The sequence below is a fragment of the Salmo trutta genome, chromosome 2 (assembly GCF_901001165.1).
Source record: "Salmo trutta chromosome 2, fSalTru1.1, whole genome shotgun sequence".
Taxonomy (NCBI): Eukaryota; Metazoa; Chordata; class Actinopteri; order Salmoniformes; family Salmonidae; genus Salmo; species Salmo trutta.
The window spans coordinates 46,395,637-46,413,136 of record NC_042958.1 but is presented as its reverse complement, the minus strand read 5'-3'; the positions used below and the strand labels follow the sequence as shown (position 1 = coordinate 46,413,136).

General features: G+C 42.7%; 1 protein-coding gene across 11 annotated transcripts in view; it reads right to left on the bottom strand.

Moving 5' to 3' along the window:
- kif20ba (kinesin family member 20Ba) overlaps window positions 1-17,500 on the bottom strand; it is a 39,262-nt gene that overhangs the window by 18,982 nt on the left and 2,780 nt on the right. For 10 of the 11 annotated variants that reach the window (XM_029703012.1, XM_029702921.1, XM_029702931.1 and 7 more), the window contains exons 5-23: window positions 16,538-16,722; window positions 16,384-16,426; window positions 15,609-15,818; window positions 15,313-15,424; window positions 15,099-15,170; window positions 14,840-14,986; window positions 14,162-14,576; window positions 13,721-13,860; window positions 13,192-13,306; window positions 12,703-12,904; window positions 10,377-10,438; window positions 10,107-10,226; window positions 9,662-9,815; window positions 8,356-9,010; window positions 7,893-8,031; window positions 6,407-6,529; window positions 6,268-6,316; window positions 3,532-3,657; window positions 90-220 (exon numbers count right to left, since the gene is read on the bottom strand). In XM_029703012.1, the coding sequence (XP_029558872.1) occupies window positions 90-220; window positions 3,532-3,657; window positions 6,268-6,316; window positions 6,407-6,529; window positions 7,893-8,031; window positions 8,356-9,010; window positions 9,662-9,815; window positions 10,107-10,226; window positions 10,377-10,438; window positions 12,703-12,904; window positions 13,192-13,306; window positions 13,721-13,860; window positions 14,162-14,576; window positions 14,840-14,986; window positions 15,099-15,170; window positions 15,313-15,424; window positions 15,609-15,818; window positions 16,384-16,426; window positions 16,538-16,722 (3,200 nt within the window). The remainder of the gene's footprint in view (window positions 1-89; window positions 221-3,531; window positions 3,658-6,267; window positions 6,317-6,406; window positions 6,530-7,892; window positions 8,032-8,355; window positions 9,011-9,661; window positions 9,816-10,106; window positions 10,227-10,376; window positions 10,439-12,702; window positions 12,905-13,191; window positions 13,307-13,720; window positions 13,861-14,161; window positions 14,577-14,839; window positions 14,987-15,098; window positions 15,171-15,312; window positions 15,425-15,608; window positions 15,819-16,383; window positions 16,427-16,537; window positions 16,723-17,500) is intronic. The other variant, XM_029702963.1, reaches the window with a different exon arrangement.

Below are 17,500 nucleotides of genomic sequence, written 5' to 3'. Positions count from 1 at the left end.
TCTACTTTTATCCAATGTAAAAATATACATTTCAAATTTCGCTACATAAGACCAAATCCAGGTGGTGAGTCACATATTGAGATGTCCACCTTCAAGGTCACTTGAGCCTGAACTGCTTCCTGTATGGCTAGCTTGGCCTCGTCCGATTGGCTGTCTCTCAGGGCTCCAGTGTCTTTCCCACTGTCTTGGTAGCGTAACAGTCCTTTCAGTTTATCCACCTCTGGGGAAAAAAAAAACAAAAAACAACAAGAACACTTGAGTACTATCACCATGGTCAGTTGTAATTACTATTCTATGTTTAATTGACTGAACAATGTTTTGCATATACTGAGTATACAAACGCCTTCCTAATATTGAGTTGCACCCTCCCTTTAGCTGTCAGAACAGCCCCAATCCATTCAAGACCATGTCAATCTCAGTCGAACCCAGCGCCGACAGTATTCAGATTTGGGGTGAAATACATGTACACGCATTTATACAGTGCATTCGGAAAGTATTCAGACCCCTTCCCCTTTTCCGCATTTCGTTACGTTACAGCCTTATTCTAAAATTGATTAAATAATTTCCCCCCCTCATCAATCTACACACAATACCCCATAATGACAAACCGAAAACAGGTTTAGATTTTCGTGCAAATTTATTAAAAAGAAAAAACGGAAATACCTTATTTACATAAGTATTCAGATCTTTTGCTATGAAACTCTAAATTGAGCTCAGGTGCATCCTGTTTCCATTGATCATCCTTGAGATGTTTCTACAACTTGATTAGAGTCCACCTGTGGTAAATTTGATTGATTGGACATTATTTGGAAAAGCACACACCTGTCTATATAAGTTCCCACAGTTGACAGTGCATGTCAGAGCAAAAACCAAGCCATGAGGTCGAAGGAACTGTCCGTAGAGATCCGAGACAGGATTGTGTCGAGGCACAGATCTGGAGAAAAGGTAGCAAACAATTTCAGCAGCATTGAAGGTCCCCAAGAAGACAGTGGTCACTCTGACAGAGCTCCAGAGTTCCTCTGTGGAGATGGGCGAACCTGCCAGAAAGACAACCATCACTGCAGCACTCCACCAATCAGGCCTTCATATAGTGGCCAGATGGAATTCACTCCTCAGTAAAAGGCCCATGACAGCCCGCTTGAAGTTTGCCAAAAAGCACTTAAAGGACTCTCAGACCATGAAAAACAAGATTCTCTGGTCTGATGAAACCAAGATTGAACTCTTTGGCCTGAATGCCAGGCATCACATCTGGAGGAAACCTGGCACCATCCCTACGGTGAAGCATGGTGGTGGCAGCATCATGCTGTGGGGATGTTTTTCAGCAGCAGACCCCATCATAGCACTGAGACTGCACTCATGAAGGTGGTAAAATGACCTTTTAATGGTGTCAGACCAAGGCTCTGCATCTGTCCTCGTGCTCTTAGACCTGAGTGCTGCTTTTGATACCATCGATCCCCACATTCTTTTGGAGAGATTGGAAACCCAAATTGGTCTACATGGACAAGTTCTGGCCTGGTTTAGATCTTATCTGTCAGAAAGATTTCAGTTTGTCTCTGGTAGCTACTGTAGCTCAGTTGGTAGAACATGGCGCTTGCAACGCCAGGGTTGTGGGTTCGATTCCCACGGGGGACCAGTATTTAAAAATGTAGTAAAAATGTATGCAGTCTACTGTAAGTCGCTCTGGATAAGAGCGTCTGCTAAATGACTAAAATATCAAATGTAATGTCTCTGTGGATGGTTTGTCTTCTGACAAATAAACTGTACATTTCAGTGTCCCTCAAGGTTCCATTTTAGGACCACTATTGTTTTCACTATATATTTTACCTCATGGTGATGTCATTCGGAAACATGACGTTAACTTTCACTGCTATGCGGACGATACACAGCTGTACATTTTGATGAAACATGGTGAAGCCCCAAAATTGCCCTCGCTGGAAGCATGTGTTTCAGACATAAGGAAGTGGATGGCGGCAAATGTTTTACTTTTAAACTCGGACAAAACAGAGATGCTAGTTCTAGGTCCCAAGAAACAAAGAGATCTTCTGTTGAATCTGACAATTAATCTGGATGGTTGTACAGTCGTCTCAAATAAAACTGTGAAGGACCTCAGCGTTACTCTGGACCCTGATCTCTCTTTTGACGAACATATCAAGAATATTTCAAGGACAGCTTTTTTCCATCTACGTAACATTGCAAAAATCAGAAACTTTATGTCCAAAAATGATGCAGAAAAGTGTATCCATGCTTTTGTCACTTCTAGATTAGACTACTGCAATGCTCTACTTTCCATCTACCCGGATAAAGCACTAAATAAACTTCAGTTAGTGCAAAATACAGCTGCTAGAATCTTGACTAGAACCAAATAAATTGATAATATTACGCCTGTTAAGGCTAGGGCTGATTTCAAGGTTTTACTGCTAACCTACAAAGCATTACATGGGCTTGCTCCTAACTATCTCTCCGATTTGGTCCTGCCATACATACCTACACGTACTCTACGGTCACAAGACGCAGGCCTCCTTACTGTCCCTAGAATTTCTAAGCAAACAGCTGGAGCCAGGGCTTTCTCCTATAGAGCTCCACTTTCATGGAATGATCTGCCTATCCATGTGAGAGACGCAGACTCTGTCTCAACCTTTAAGTCTTTATTGAAGACTCATCTCTTCAGTAGGTCCTCTGGCACAGGAGTGTGAAGATGAACGGAAAGGCTCTGGAGCAACGAACTGCCCTTGCTGTCTCTTCCTGGCCGGTTCCCCTCTCTCCACTGGGATTCTCTGCCTCTAACCCTATTACAGGGGCTGAGTCACTGGCTTACTGGTGCTCTTCCATGCTGTCCCTAGCAGGGGTGCGTCACTTGAGTGGGTTGAGTCACTGACGTGATCTTCCTGTCCAGGTTGGCACCCCCTCGGGTTCGTGCCTTGGGGGAGATCTTCATGGGCTATACTTGGCCTTGTCTCAGGGTAGTAAGTTGGTGGTTGAAGATATCCCTCTAGCGGTGTGGGGGCTGTGCTTTGGCAAAGTGGGTGGGGTTATATCCTGCCAGTTTGTCCCTGTCCGGGGGTATCGTCGGACAGGGCCACAGTGTCTCCTGTCTCAGCCTCCAGTATTTATGCTGCAGTAGTTTAGGTGTCGGGGGGCTAGGGTCTGTCTGTTATATCTGGACTATTTCTCCTGTCTTATCAGGTGTCCTGTATGAATTTAAGTTCACTCACTCACTCACTCACTCACTCACTCACTCACTCACAGCCCTAGGACCATGCCTCAGGACTACCTGGCCTGATGACTCCTTGCTGTCCCCAGTCCACCTGGTCGTGCTGCTGCTCCAGTTTCAATTGTTCTTCCTGCGGCTATGGAACCCTGACCTGTTCACTGGACGTGCTACCTTGTCCCAGGCCTTCTGATTTGGACTCTCTCTCTACCGCATCTACTGTCTCTAACTCTGAATGATTGGCTATGAAAAGCCAACTAATAAAATAACTAAAACACCAAATATACACCATCATGGAAAACTACATCTTGCAATAATCCCACCTTCAGTGAGGGCGTCAATCTCATCCAGTTTGGCCTCTAACACCTGCTCCTGTTGGGTCTGGGTATCCTCCTGTTCAATCAGAGCCAGACGCATGTCCTCCAGCATACGCTCCTTAGCCTGAAGGTCTGGGGAAGCACAATGAACCCCATGAATACAAGACAGAGATACATTTTGGGCTCCCGAGTGGCGCAGCGGTCTAAGGCACTGCATCTCAATGCTAGAGGCGTCACTACAGACACCCTGGTTGGAATTCAGGCTGTATCACAACCGGCCGTGATTGGGAGTCCCATTGGGCGGCGCACAATTGGCTCAGCGTCATCCGGGTTTGGCCGGGGTAGGCTGTCATTGTAAATAAGAATTTGTCCTTAACTGACTTGCCTAATTAAATAAAGGTTACATTTAAAATAAAAATAGAGAAGAGCAGTCTAAATCCATGAATAGACAACAGAGAAGAGAGCAGCCTGACTCCATGATTACAGGAGAGAGCAGCCTAACTCCATGATTACAGGACAGAGAAGAGAGCAGCCTAACTCCATGATTACAGGACAGAGAAGAGAGCAGCCTGACTCCATGATTACAGGACAGAGAAGAGAGCAGCCTAACTCCATGAATAGACAACAGAGAAGAGAGCAGCCTGACTCCATGATTACAGGAGAGAGAAGAGAGCAGCCTAACTCCATGATTACAGGAGAGAGAAGAGAGCAGCCTAACTCCATGATTACAGGAGAGAGAAGAGAGCAGCCTAACTCCATGATTACAGGACAGAGAAGAGAGCAGTCTAACTCCATGATTACAGGACAGAGAAGAGAGCAGCCTAACTCCATGATTACAGGACAGAGAAGAGAGCAGCCTAACTCCATGATTACAGGACAGAGAAGAGAGCAGCCTAACTCCATGATTACAGGAGAGAGAAGAGAGCAGCCTGACTCCATGATTACAGGACAGAGAAGAGAGCAGCCTAACTCCATGATTACAGGACAGAGAAGAGAGCAGCCTAACTCCATGAATAGACAACAGAGAAGAGAGCAGCCTGACTCCATGAATAGACAACAGAGAAGAGAGCAGCCTGACTCCATGATTACAGGAGAGAGAAGAGAGCAGCCTAACTCCATGATTACAGGAGAGAGAAGAGAGCAGCCTAACTCCATGATTACAGGACAGAGAAGAGAGCAGCCTAACTCCATGATTACAGGACAGAGAAGAGAGCAGCCTAACTCCATGGTTACAGGACAGAGAAGAGAGCAGCCTAACTCCATGATTACAGGAGAGAAGAGAGCAGCCTGACTCCATGATTACAGGACAGAGAAGAGAGCAGCCTAACTCCATGATTACAGGACAGAGAGAAGAGCATCCTAACTCCATGATTACAGGACAGAGAGAAGAGCAGTCAGTCTAACAGCATATGGTAATGGACTACCTTGTGTAACTGTCAGCACTATGGTCGTGTCCCAATACCCTTATTTGTGTTCTAAACAGTAGCCATTTTGGATTTGTTAAAAAAAAATACAATTTTTATAGAATGATATTTAGAAAATCAAGTACTGCTTTAAATTCCAAGATGTCAAACTCATTTCAGCTTTTCATCTTGTAGAATTCTCTGCATGCTATTAAAGGAGATAATAGTAAGACCCACGCGTGTCTGTCAACAGCTGATAATCACATCGGGGGGACGGGCTGTAGCAAAACGAACGAAAGGCGGGAAACAACGCTTTCGATGACACATTCTCAGTGTAAGTGAGTCTAGTATTAGATGACACATTCTCAGTGTAAGTGAGTCTAGTATTTGATGACACATTCTCAGTGTAAGTGAGTCTAGTATTAGATGACACATTCTCAGTGTAAGTGAGTCTAGTATGATATTACACATTCTCAGTGTAAGTGAGTCTAGTATGATATTACACATTCTCAGTGTAAGTGAGTCTAGTATGATATTACACATTCTCAGTGTAAGTGAGTCTAGTATTAGATGACACATTCTCAGTGTAAGTGAGTCTAGTATTAGATGACACATTCTCAGTGTAAGTGAGTCTAGTATTAGATGACACATTCTCAGTGTAAGTGAGTCTAGTATTAGATGACACATTCTCAGTGTAAGTGAGTCTAGTATGATATTACACATTCTCAGTGTAAGTGAGTCTAGTATTAGATGACACATTCTCAGTGTAAGTGAGTCTAGTATTAGATGACACATTCTCAGTGTAAGTGAGTCTAGTATTAGATGACACATTCTCAGTGTAAGTGAGTCTAGTATTAGATGACACATTCTCAGTGTAAGTGAGTCTAGTATGATATTACACATTCTCAGTGTAAGTGAGTCTAGTATGATATTACACATTCTCAGTGTAAGTGAGTCTAGTATGATATTACACATTCTCAGTGTAAGTGAGTCTAGTATGATATTACACATTCTCAGTGTAAGTGAGTCTAGTATTAGATGACACATTCTCAGTATAGCTGAGTCTAGTATTAGATGACACATTCTCAGTATGTTTGAGTATTGTATTAGATTACACATTCTCAGTATAGCTGAGTCTAGTATTAAATTACACATTCTCAGTATGGGTGTCTAGTATGTTGATATTTGTTGCTTACTGCATACATTTGAACTAAACAGTGTGTTCCAAAGAGTATGTAGGACAATATGTAATTTTACTAAAGTAGTAGGCAAGAACACAGCCTATGTATGGCACACAGAAATACAGAGCAGAACAGTATGGATCCATAGGCTTATGTACCTTTACAGACGTTCGGACAGAGCTTGAGGTTCTCGTCAGCAGACTGTTCCTGGAAAGAGAAAGAGCTGGATCAAGCTCCGCTCAACAACAAGGACACATTTAAAGTAAAACAACCAAGAGTGGGAGTAAAACAACATACCGTTTTCAGTTGCTGTATGGTCCTGTCTTTATTAGCCAAGTCTGCCTGCTGCCGTTTCTTCACTTTCTCCAAGTCCTGCAGTTTTAGTTTGAGAGATTTCTTCTCTTCTCGCATGGAAATGATCTTGGGTAGGAAAACAAAAAGGGGAGATACGTTACTAATAGTGATTCCTACGTTATTACAGTGATTCATATAGTATTATAGTGATTCATATATTATTATAGTGATTCATATAGTATTATAGTGATTCATACGTTATCAATAGTGATTCATACATTATTATAGGGATTCAATCGTTTTTAATAGAGATTCAGACATTTTTAATAGTGATTCAGGCGTTATCAATGGTGATTGATACGTTATGAATAGTGATTCATACGTTATTAATAGTGATTCATACGTTATTAGTGACTCATATGTTAGTGATTGATATATTATTCTGATTCATACGTTATTAATAGTGATTTGTGCGTTATGAATAGTGATTGATACGTTATGAATAGTGATTCATACGTTATTATTGTGATTCATACATTATTAATAGTGATTCATGTTTTTAAAAGTGGTTCATACATTATCAATAGTGATTCATATGTTATTATAGTGATTCATATAGTATTATAGTGATTCGTACGTTATCAATAGCGATTCATACATTATAGTGATTCATAAATTTTTATAGCGATTCATACATTTTTATAGTGATTCAATCGTTTTTAATAGTGATTCAGACGTTATCAATGGTGATTGATACGTTATGAATAGTGATTCATACGTTATGGATAGTGATTTATACATTATGAATAGTGAATCATACGTTATGGATAGTGATTCATACGTTATTAATAGTGATTCATACGATAGTGATCCATATGTTATTAGTGATTCATATATTATTCTGATTCATATGTTATTAATAGTGATTTGTGCGTTATGAATAGTGATTGATACATTATCAATAGTGATTCATACGTTGTCAATAGTGATTCATACATTATGAATAGTGATTCATACGTTATGAATAGTGATTCATGCGTTATTATAGTGATTTGTGCGTTATTAGTGGTTCATACGCTATGAATAGTGATTCATATTATAGCGAATCATACGTTAGTGATTCATACTTTATTAATAGTGATTCATATGTTATTATAGTGATTCATATTTTTAAAAAGTGGTTCATATATTATTCAGATTCATACGTTATTAATAGCGATTCATATATTATTGTGATTCATATATTATTCGGATTCATACGTTATTAATAGTGATTCATATATTATTGTGATTCCTACGTTATCAATAGTGATTCATACATTAATAGTGATTCATATATTATTATTGTGATTCCTACGTTATCAATAGTGATTCATACATTTTTAAAAGTGGTTCATACATTATTAGTGATTGATGTTATTAGGGATTGTAATTATGAACCTACTATGATAGTATCTGTTGCATAAATAAATATTAAAACAGCTTTGACCTCCATTTGAACTTGCTGTATTTGTTTTTTTGAGTCGAACAGCTTCTCTTTGAGATCAGAAGTGTCATCGTCTTTCCTCTCAAGGTCCAAGCTCAAACTCTTCACTTTGTCGGAGTCAAGTTTAGCCGTCTCCTTCAATCTGTGGTCATGAACACAAGACATGAACTCAAACAGCACTACATTCGAGAGGTTTACCAGTAAGTTGGAGAAGGGGAAAGGAAGAAACATGTAGGCCAATCCCAAATCGTCCCCTGTGCACTATGCACTTGTGAAGATCTGAGAGGACAAGCACAATCAATCAATCTTGTAATAGCTACACCTTGCTCCCTGATAGGCTAGGCAGAAGTTTCACCATATTGCTTATACCAATCAAATCCTCTCAGATTTCCACACGTGCATAGGGCGTAGGTTATGATTTGGGATTGGCACGTAGGCCTCCCCAGGTACCAGCCAGCCCACTAACCTGGTGATGACCTGCTCTCTCCTCTCCAGCTCAGCATTCTTCTGAGTGATGGCCTCTTCAGCCACAGCCAGCAACTCCCTCCTCTTCTCCACCTCCCTTATACGAGCCTCCTGCACCGTAGCGGTGTCATCCTCCCGCGCCTCCCTCAGCCTTCTCTGCAGGCCTGACACCTGCACCTCTTTCTCAAACAGTGTCTTCTCCAACTCTGCTACTCTCTTCGTTTGGGACATGAGCTCGTCGTTATACAACCTAGACACGGTTACGGCCGACTCCCTCTCCGTTTGGTGGGTGTACTGCTTCTCCTCCAGTGCAGCCATCTTTCCCTTCAAGGTCACGACCTCAGCTACAGAGTTCTCGCTGTCGAGGTGGGCCATGGCTTTAGCCTTCATTTCTGCCCTGAGCTGCTCCAAGTTCAATTTCTGTGGGGCCAGATTCTCTTTTAGCACCTCCAGCTGCTGTTCTGAGATCTGCTGTTGGGCCGGTTTCTCTCCCAGCTTATTTTTCTGCAGGGGCCTTTTCTCACTCTCCTCTAGGGCCTTTGGGAATTCTCTTTTCTGTTCCGTCAGCTTGTCTCGGCGAAGCCCACTGTCCTTTTGTACCTCCACCAGCTCCCTGTGCAATCTGTCCATCTCCTCCACTCCTCTCCCCAGGAACCCTAACAAAGACATGGACACTTGTTGAATTATCTTTAAAAGTTTTGCAAAGCTTCTGAGGTTTGGTGGGATGTTATTTGAGATTGACTTGATGCTCAACAGTGTCAAACCAAATTTAGTGTGCTCCTTAAGCGTTAGCCAGTGGAATGAGACTAGGACCATTGGCTTGTTAAATATCAAAACAACTGGACACATTGCAATTTTGGTCAGCAAACAATGTGAAAAATCAGTCCATTAATAAACCACGTCAATATAGTGAGTTAGTGAAGACCATTTCCCAGTACATAAAGTGGTGTCTCTCTACCAATGAGACACAATAATTCATACCAATGCTATACAATGTTTGGAAAAGATCTGAGCACAGCATAGCAACAACAAAAAAAAAAACTTTATTAATAATCAAAATCATATGGAATACAACCCCTTAAAAAACATCAAGCCAGAAATGGGGAACACAAACATGGATACATAAAAAAACATGATGAAAAGTGCTCCAGTCTCAGACTTTGGGCAGCATTAGTTCTTGAGTGCAGACATTCACCTCTTTGAGCGGATGTTTTTGTGACCTTTGGCTGTGTTCTCTCTCCCCCCTGCTCTCACCCCAACAAACGGTGGGAGGGGCTTCCCGGCAGTGCTCGGAGCCCACCCCGTACCTTTCTTGCTGGGGGGCTGGTCCTCCAGGTTGGCCTGGAGGTCCACCAGCCGTTTGCGGCTCTCTGCGCGAGAGCTGGGCCTCTCCCCTCTGGAGCAAGTGCAGCTGCTCTTCAGTTGCAGGATCTCATCCTTGATGCCATCAAATTTAGTCTTCTGTCAAGGAAAAACCCAACCAATGTTAAAGATGTCAAGCATGGCCTACTCAACCAAGAATAAATAAATAAATAAATATATATACACACACACATACATACATATACATATACACACACACCAAAAAAAAAATAATCACATTCTGAATATGAGCATTTATAATGTGACATAAGGATGGGAATTTGGAACCTGTCAAGTATAATTTTAGATGTAAAGGAGAAATACTAAGTATGAAACAGGCTGATGTCCATTAGCTAGTCAGAACTAAGCACCACTTAACAATCTACATACATCTTTGATCGTGGCTTGGACCTGTTGGTCTACAGTGTGCTGAAGCCTGGTGATCATCTCATCCTTCTCATGACACATATCCAGAAGGTGGGAGAATTTCAGCTCCTGAGACTCGAGAGACTAAAAAGAGAAAACAGAAGAAAAAAAGTCTGTCAGAACTACTCTGTTAACCGTGAACTAAAACCTAGCGGAATTTGGTTTTATGTAGAACAGACAAACCAAAACAATAAGTCCCATTGCTGGAAAAGAACAAAAACGATTGCACAATACCTTCCTAGCCTCTTCAAGCTGTTCGTTCGATTGCTGCGCTTGTCTGCAATAATGTTCTAGTTCTGAAATTTAACGGAAGACAACGACAACTCAACTGAAAACAGGTGATTAACAGGTTATTGCTGAAAGAGATACGCCTACAGTGTACAGTCGTGGCCAAACGTTGAGAATGACACAAATATTACATTTTCACAAAGTCTGCTGCCTCAGTTTGTATGATGGCAATTTGCATATACTCCAGAATGTTATGAAGAGTGATCAGATGAATTGCAATTAAAATCGCAAAGTCCCTCATTGCCATGCAAATGAACTGAATCCCCAAAAAACATTTCCACTGCATTTCAGCCCTGCCACAAAAGGACCAGCTGACATGTCAGTGATTCTCTCATTAACACAGGTGTGAGTGTTGACGAGGACAAGGCTGGAGATCACTCTGTCATGCTGTTTGAGTTTGAATAACAGACTGGAAGCTTCAAAAGGAGGGTGGTGCTTGGAATCACTGTTTTTCCTCTGTCAACCATGGTTACCTGCAAGGAAACATGTGCCGTCATCATTGCTTTGCACAAAAAGGGAAGGATATTGCTGCCAGTAAGATAGCACCTAAAGCAGCCATTTATCGAATCATCAAGAACTTCAAGGAGAGCGGTTCAATTGTTGTGAAGGCTTCAGGGCTTCCAAGAAAGTCCAGCAAGCACCAGGACTGTCTCCTAAAGTTGATTCAGCTGCGGGAATCGGGGCACCACCAGTACAGAGCTTGCTCAGGAATGGCAGCAGGCAGGTGTGAGTGCATCTGCACGCACAGTGAGGCGAAGACTTTTGGAGGATGGCCTGGTGTCAAGAAGGGCAGCAAAGAAGCCACTTCTCTCCAGGAAAAACATCAGGGACACACTGATATTCTGAAAAAGGTACAGGGATTGGACTGCTGAGGACTGGGGTAAAACAATTTTCTCTGATGAATCCCCTTTCCGATTGTTTGGGGCATCCGGAAAAAAGCTTGTCCGGAGAAGACAAGGTGAGCGCTACCATCAGTCCTGTGTCATGCCAACAGTAAAGCATCCTGAGACCATTCATGTGTGGGGTTACTTCTCAGCCAAGGGAGTGGGCTCACTCACAATTTTGCCTAAGAACACAGCCATGAATAAAGAATGGTACTAACACATCCTCTGAGGGCAACTTCTCCCAACCATCCAGGAACAGTTTGGTGACGAACCATGCCCTTTCCAGCATGATGGAGCACCTTGCCATAAGGCAAAAGTGATAACTAAGTGGCTCTGGGAACAAAACAGATATTTTGGGTCCAGGGCCTGGAAACTCCCCAGACCTTAATCCCATTGAGAACTTGTGGTCAATCCTCAAGAGGCAGGAGGACAAACAAAACCACACAAATTCTGACAAACTCCAAGCATTGATTATGCAAGAATGGGCTGCCATCAGTCAGGATGTGGCCCAGAAGTTAATTGACAGCATGCCAGGGCGGATTGCAGAGGTCTTGAAAAAGAAGGGTCAACACTGCAAATACTGACTCTTTGCATCAACTTCATGTAATTGTCACTAAATGGCTTTGACACTTATGAAATGCTTGTAATTATACTTCAGTATTCCATAGTAATATCTGACAAAAATATCTAAAAGACACTGAAGCAGCAAACTTTGTGGAAATTAATTTTTGTGTCATTCTCAAAACTTGTGGCCATGACTGTATGTGAAAGCGATATGAAACACTGGTGTAGCCTAATCCTGTTCCTGGGGAACCCAAAGCGGTGTCACATTTTAGTTATTGCCTTAGCATTACACCAGATTCAAATAATCAACTCCTCAAGCCGTTGCTTATGCTGCGTTCATAACCATGTGGGAAAGTGGTAATTATCTGAACTCGTTGAAAGCCGATTGGCTAAAATGGCCAACAAGCTGCGTCAACCATCAACTCAAAGTACAGCTATCATGTTTGTAAAAAAAGTACATTTAAAAAAAAAAAAATTATTTTTACAAAATGTTTTGTTGTTGCATTTAAAATGCTTTTACCGAGGTAATTTTCTTTGTAGGTGATGTCAGAGGTCAGCATGTGTGAGAAGACAGAGCTCAGGGATTAATCATTGTTTCCCACTAGGTATTACTAGTTGGAGGGCAGGTCAAGTGGATTTTTACCCCCAGTTGTATGTGATAAATACCACCATCCCACTTGGTTATGAACACAGCATTATTGTAAATAGATGTAGTGCTTGGGCAAAAAATGTAATGTGCACCCTTTGGATCCTGACAACCACGATGAAGAAACACTGGGCTATAAAAAAAATGTAAATAAGGCAACTGGTTGTCAGTTAGCTACCATTGGTTTTGACAGTGAGCTGCTCCTGGGCTTGGCTCAGCAGCTCCGAGAGATCATCCACTCTCTTCTCCAGATTGGAGATCGTTTTACTAATGGGTTGGGTGACCATCAGATATGTCTTGGCCTCCTCAGCCGCCTTCTTTATGCCTGCCAGGTCACTGCACATGGAGTCAAACATCCCTCCCAATGACGAGCTGTCCTCCTACAGCAGAGAAGACATACGAGTCATTTTGGAGACGCTATTATCCAGAGACACTTACAATTAGTGCATTAATCTTAAGACAGCTACGTGAGACAAGCACATAGCGCTCTCATAGTAAATACATTATTCCTCAATAAAGTAGCCATCAGCAAAGACAGCACTAGTAAGAAAAGACGAGCTAGGTTTTTTGTCACCGCAGTTTGAACACCAAGGTAAAGGAAGAGAGACATGGCTACATCATGAAGGTTGACACTTAATGTCCAACATATCTAGACAGGTTGAATTACTGTGGCTCGCTCTACTCTGTCCAACTCCTCTTGACTGGTGTTAATGGTCACTAGATTTCTCAGGATCTCTAGATGCTTCTCCTCAACATTCTTCTCCTCTTTAGCCAGACGCTCCCTGTAAGACACAGAGAGATATATATTTATTTTACCTTTATTTAACTAGGCAAGTCAGTTAAAAACAAATTATTATTTACAATGACGGCCTAGGAACAGTGGATTAACTGCCTTGTTCGAGGGCAGAACAACAGATTTTTACCTTGTCAGCTCGGGGATTCGATCTTGCAACCTTTCGGTTACTAGTCCAACGCTCTAACCACTAGGCTACCTGCCACCCCAAATATTTTAGCTAGCTTGTTCAGTTATGTATCAAAAGACATAGAAAAACATTTACCTTAAAAAGCTCCCCTACTACGTAAAGTGTTTTGAGTACCTCGGTAGAAAAGCACTATATAAAACAAATCCATTTGTTTTTTAATAAGCAACCAAAAACAACAAATAAATGACTGAAACAAGGCACAGAAGAGCTCACTTGTAATCGGTCTGCATTTCAGAGAAGAACTCTGAGAACTCATTGGTGACCTCGTCACGGATCCGGGATTCCAAAGCAACGTTTGCGGACCTCTCTTTCTGGAGCTGTTCCCGGAGCTCCGTCAACTGGAGTAGCTGGCTCTGAAGGGTTGACAGACATTTACCTCTTGTAGACAGACGTCATTGAGCATTACGTGACACTTTAATTCTAGGTTAACCGGAGATGAACTTCACATTAATAGGGTCCCAGAGTTTAGACCATTTCACCCGATGAGCGAAACTCTGTTCCGTTTACTATTAGCAGGCCTAAATCTTCCAAATGTCTAAACAATCATATCAGGACCTGGAAATGTAGGTTTTTTAGCATTGATGAGCCAATTGGATTTTCTGTGTAGAAATCTAACAAAAACTGCCACAGAAGTAGTTAGGGGGAGAGACTTGCCTCATAAATGTCTTTATTGATGAGAACCTTTTCGTCATCGTCCACTTCCTGCATGGTCTCCATCACGTTCTCCTCTTCTGTGTCGTCATGCTCCTGCACGTCCTCCAGACTGGTCTCCCAGCCAACCAGGGAGCTCCTTCTCTTCTGACCCAACAGGTACTTCCTGTCTGCGTTGTTGATGATCATGGACAGTTCCCGGGCCGACCTCTTGGTGACAAGGTGGGGGACGGTCTTGGTGGTCAGCACCACTACCTTCTGAGCCACGGCGGAGAACTTTAGCACGTTGAGCGTCTCGTCGTACATGGAGGCACACTGGTTGACGTTGACTATCATGCAGGCCTTGCCCCGCCCACAGAAGAAACCCTGTAGGTAGTGGGTCAGCTTGCTCTCCCTGAAGGGGACGTGCTGTGGTAGCCTAGCAACAAGGGTTTGATTACATTTGTCAATAATAAAAAAACAAAAAAAACAACAACTACTATAAATCCAGTACATCTATTACATCGAAAAACGTGACTGGCAGAATAAGAAGTCTGACTTATTTCCACTGTGGTTCTCATCAGGTCAGAACATCAACAATTCCAAGCTGCAGATTTGTAACCCCCCCCCCCCGACACTTTGTAAAATGTATAATTCCATAACCATTACATATTTTTCAGAAAGCAGACATTCAAGGCTCACTTGGATTGCTGGCTTTGCCGTAATGTGTTGATGCACTTGCCCAGTGTCATCAGGGAAGTGTTGATGTTCCCAGCCTCTTTCAAACGCTCCCCTTTATTCTGAGTTTTAGCACACCTCTCAGACCCAGCCAGGTCACACAGGGACAGCCTGAACATAAAGAAACCCTGCCTTAATACACACACATCCACACGTACTGCATAGGGCTTCTAAGGATATCATTTTTGTGCAAATTAATAAAACTAATATCCATTTCACTTACTCGCTGATAGAGTTAACACGAGGAATCCTAGCGTCTTCCATCCGCAGGATACGAACAGAAAATATGCTGTGGCTGAGCATAGGAACAGATTTCTATAAGAGCACAGCGGTCGATCTACTGCGCTGTATGAACTTGGCTCATGCAAGTTAGTACCAGCCCAAAGAAAGATTCAAATCATTCAAAAAGGGAAAGGATTGACGTGCTTAATAATCACCTCCTGCTCGATAGGAGATTGAGCTTTGTGCTGGCGAAGCTCTGGTTCTTCTTCCCTAGCTTCATCACCTTGTAGGCCTCCTCCGCATTGTTCACTTGTACCCACTTCAGACCTGAAATCACACACAGGAACATTTGGTCCTCTCTGGTTCAGTTGGTAGAGCGTGGTGCTTACAACGACAAGATTGTGGGTTTGATTCCCGGGACCACCCGGACGTAAAACGTACGCGTGCCTGACTAAGTCTCATTGGATAAATATAAAAGGCTAAGTAATGTCACACAACCTGCAGCCGATACCTTTTACAAAGGAGTTGCCTTTGACATCCTGCGACAGCCGCAGTGTGGTCCTCTTCTGGGCTCCGATCGGTAAGGGCTCCAGCAGGTCGTGGATGTTCTCGTTGTAGATTTCACAGAAGGACACCCAGACGGAGAACTTGGTGTGTGCTTCAACAACCAGACTGAAACGTTGTTCCGTCACAGTCCCCTCAATGTCACTTAGTGTGGACCCTGTCAGAGAAACAAGTGGTGCTGTTAGACTGTTACAAACCTCTGGTTGGATAGAAGTCTATTGTAAATGGCTAATGATACACCAAACTACCAGAGAGATGGCAACATGTGGGATGTAACAATCATGTCTAAATGCAGGACAGGACTATGCATTGTGGAATGATAATATAAATAATTTGGTCCCATGTAGCTCAATTAGGAGCATGTCGTTTACAACGCGGGGCTCTCCACGGCAACCTCTTTTTCTTAAAAGGAGCCAGTGTGCGACTAAGTTGAAAAACATAGGCGTGCACAAAGAAATGCAGGAGCACAATGAGAAATATTTGGAGGTAATAAAGTTAGAATCCTTCATTTTTCTAGGCGCACTAAATGCTAAATAAAAATACAGATTGCAGAGCAAAATATTTAGGCGCATGTGAGTAAAATGCTCACAATGTAGAAGCCTGCAACGCCAGAATAGTGGGATCAATTCCCAGGACCATATGGAAAATGTATCAACTCTTGACTAAGTTGCTTTGGATAAAAGCATCTGCTGACTGGCATATAAAATAATACATCTCCTTGCCTTCCAGGGTTGTCTTGTTGGTGAAGCTTTTCTGGTTATCACTCTATGGGGGAAGAGCAATAAGGGACATCATTTAATATAAAATACTAGAACCAAAGAACAACCTGTTGAGTAATGCAATGGCTTTTATCAGGTCAATGAACCAACCCAGTACCTCCTTGAGGAGCATGAAGAGATTTCTCTTGTTAGTGGCCTCTTCACTCTGCTGGTCTTTAGTGAGCCTGATGAACTCTCTGCATCGCTGTGGCTTGATAGTCATCTGGTTGTAAACACGCCCCTCAATGCTGTTGAAGATGACATTCAAAGACCTGGGGAGGATCCCTGCGTTGGCCTCTGGACCTAAACACCAACAGGTGTTGAGGATCTCTTCATTTCTCAATCACTTTGTCTCAGTGTTCGTTAGCAGGAATTTCCCATAAAGAGCATGTCAGTTCATACATACAACAGCTTTTTGATTGCGATAGAAACTTAGAAGCACCATCAGAGGATTTAAGTCTCAACATAGAATACCAGCAATGTGAAAATCCTAACAGTGAATCCGTGCCAACTCAGGTTGGACCTCGTATTCTAACAGTGAATCCGTGCCAACTCTGGTTGGACCTCGTATTCTAACAGTGAATCCGTGCCAACTCTGGTTGGACCTCGTATTCTAACAGTGAATCCGTGCCAACTCAGGTTGGACCTCGTATTCTAACAGTGAATCCGTGCCAACTCAGGTTGGACCTCGTATTCTAACAGTGAATCCGTGCCAACTCAGGTTGGACCTCGTATTCTAACAGTGAATCCGTGCCAACTCAGGTTGGACCTCGTATTCTAACAGTGAATCCGTGCCAACTCAGGTTGGACCTCGTATTCTAACAGTGCATCCGTGCCAACTCTGGTTGGACCTCGTATTCTAACAGTGCATCCGTGCCAACTCTGGTTGGACCTCGTATTCTAACAGTGAATCCGTGCCAACTCTGGTTGGACCTCGTATTCTAACAGTGAATCCGTGCCAACTCTGGTTGGACCTCGTATTCTAACAGTGAATCCGTGCCAACTCTGGTTGGACCTCGTATTCTAACAGTGAATCCGTGCCAACTCTGGTTGGACCTCGTATTCTAACAGTGAATCCGTG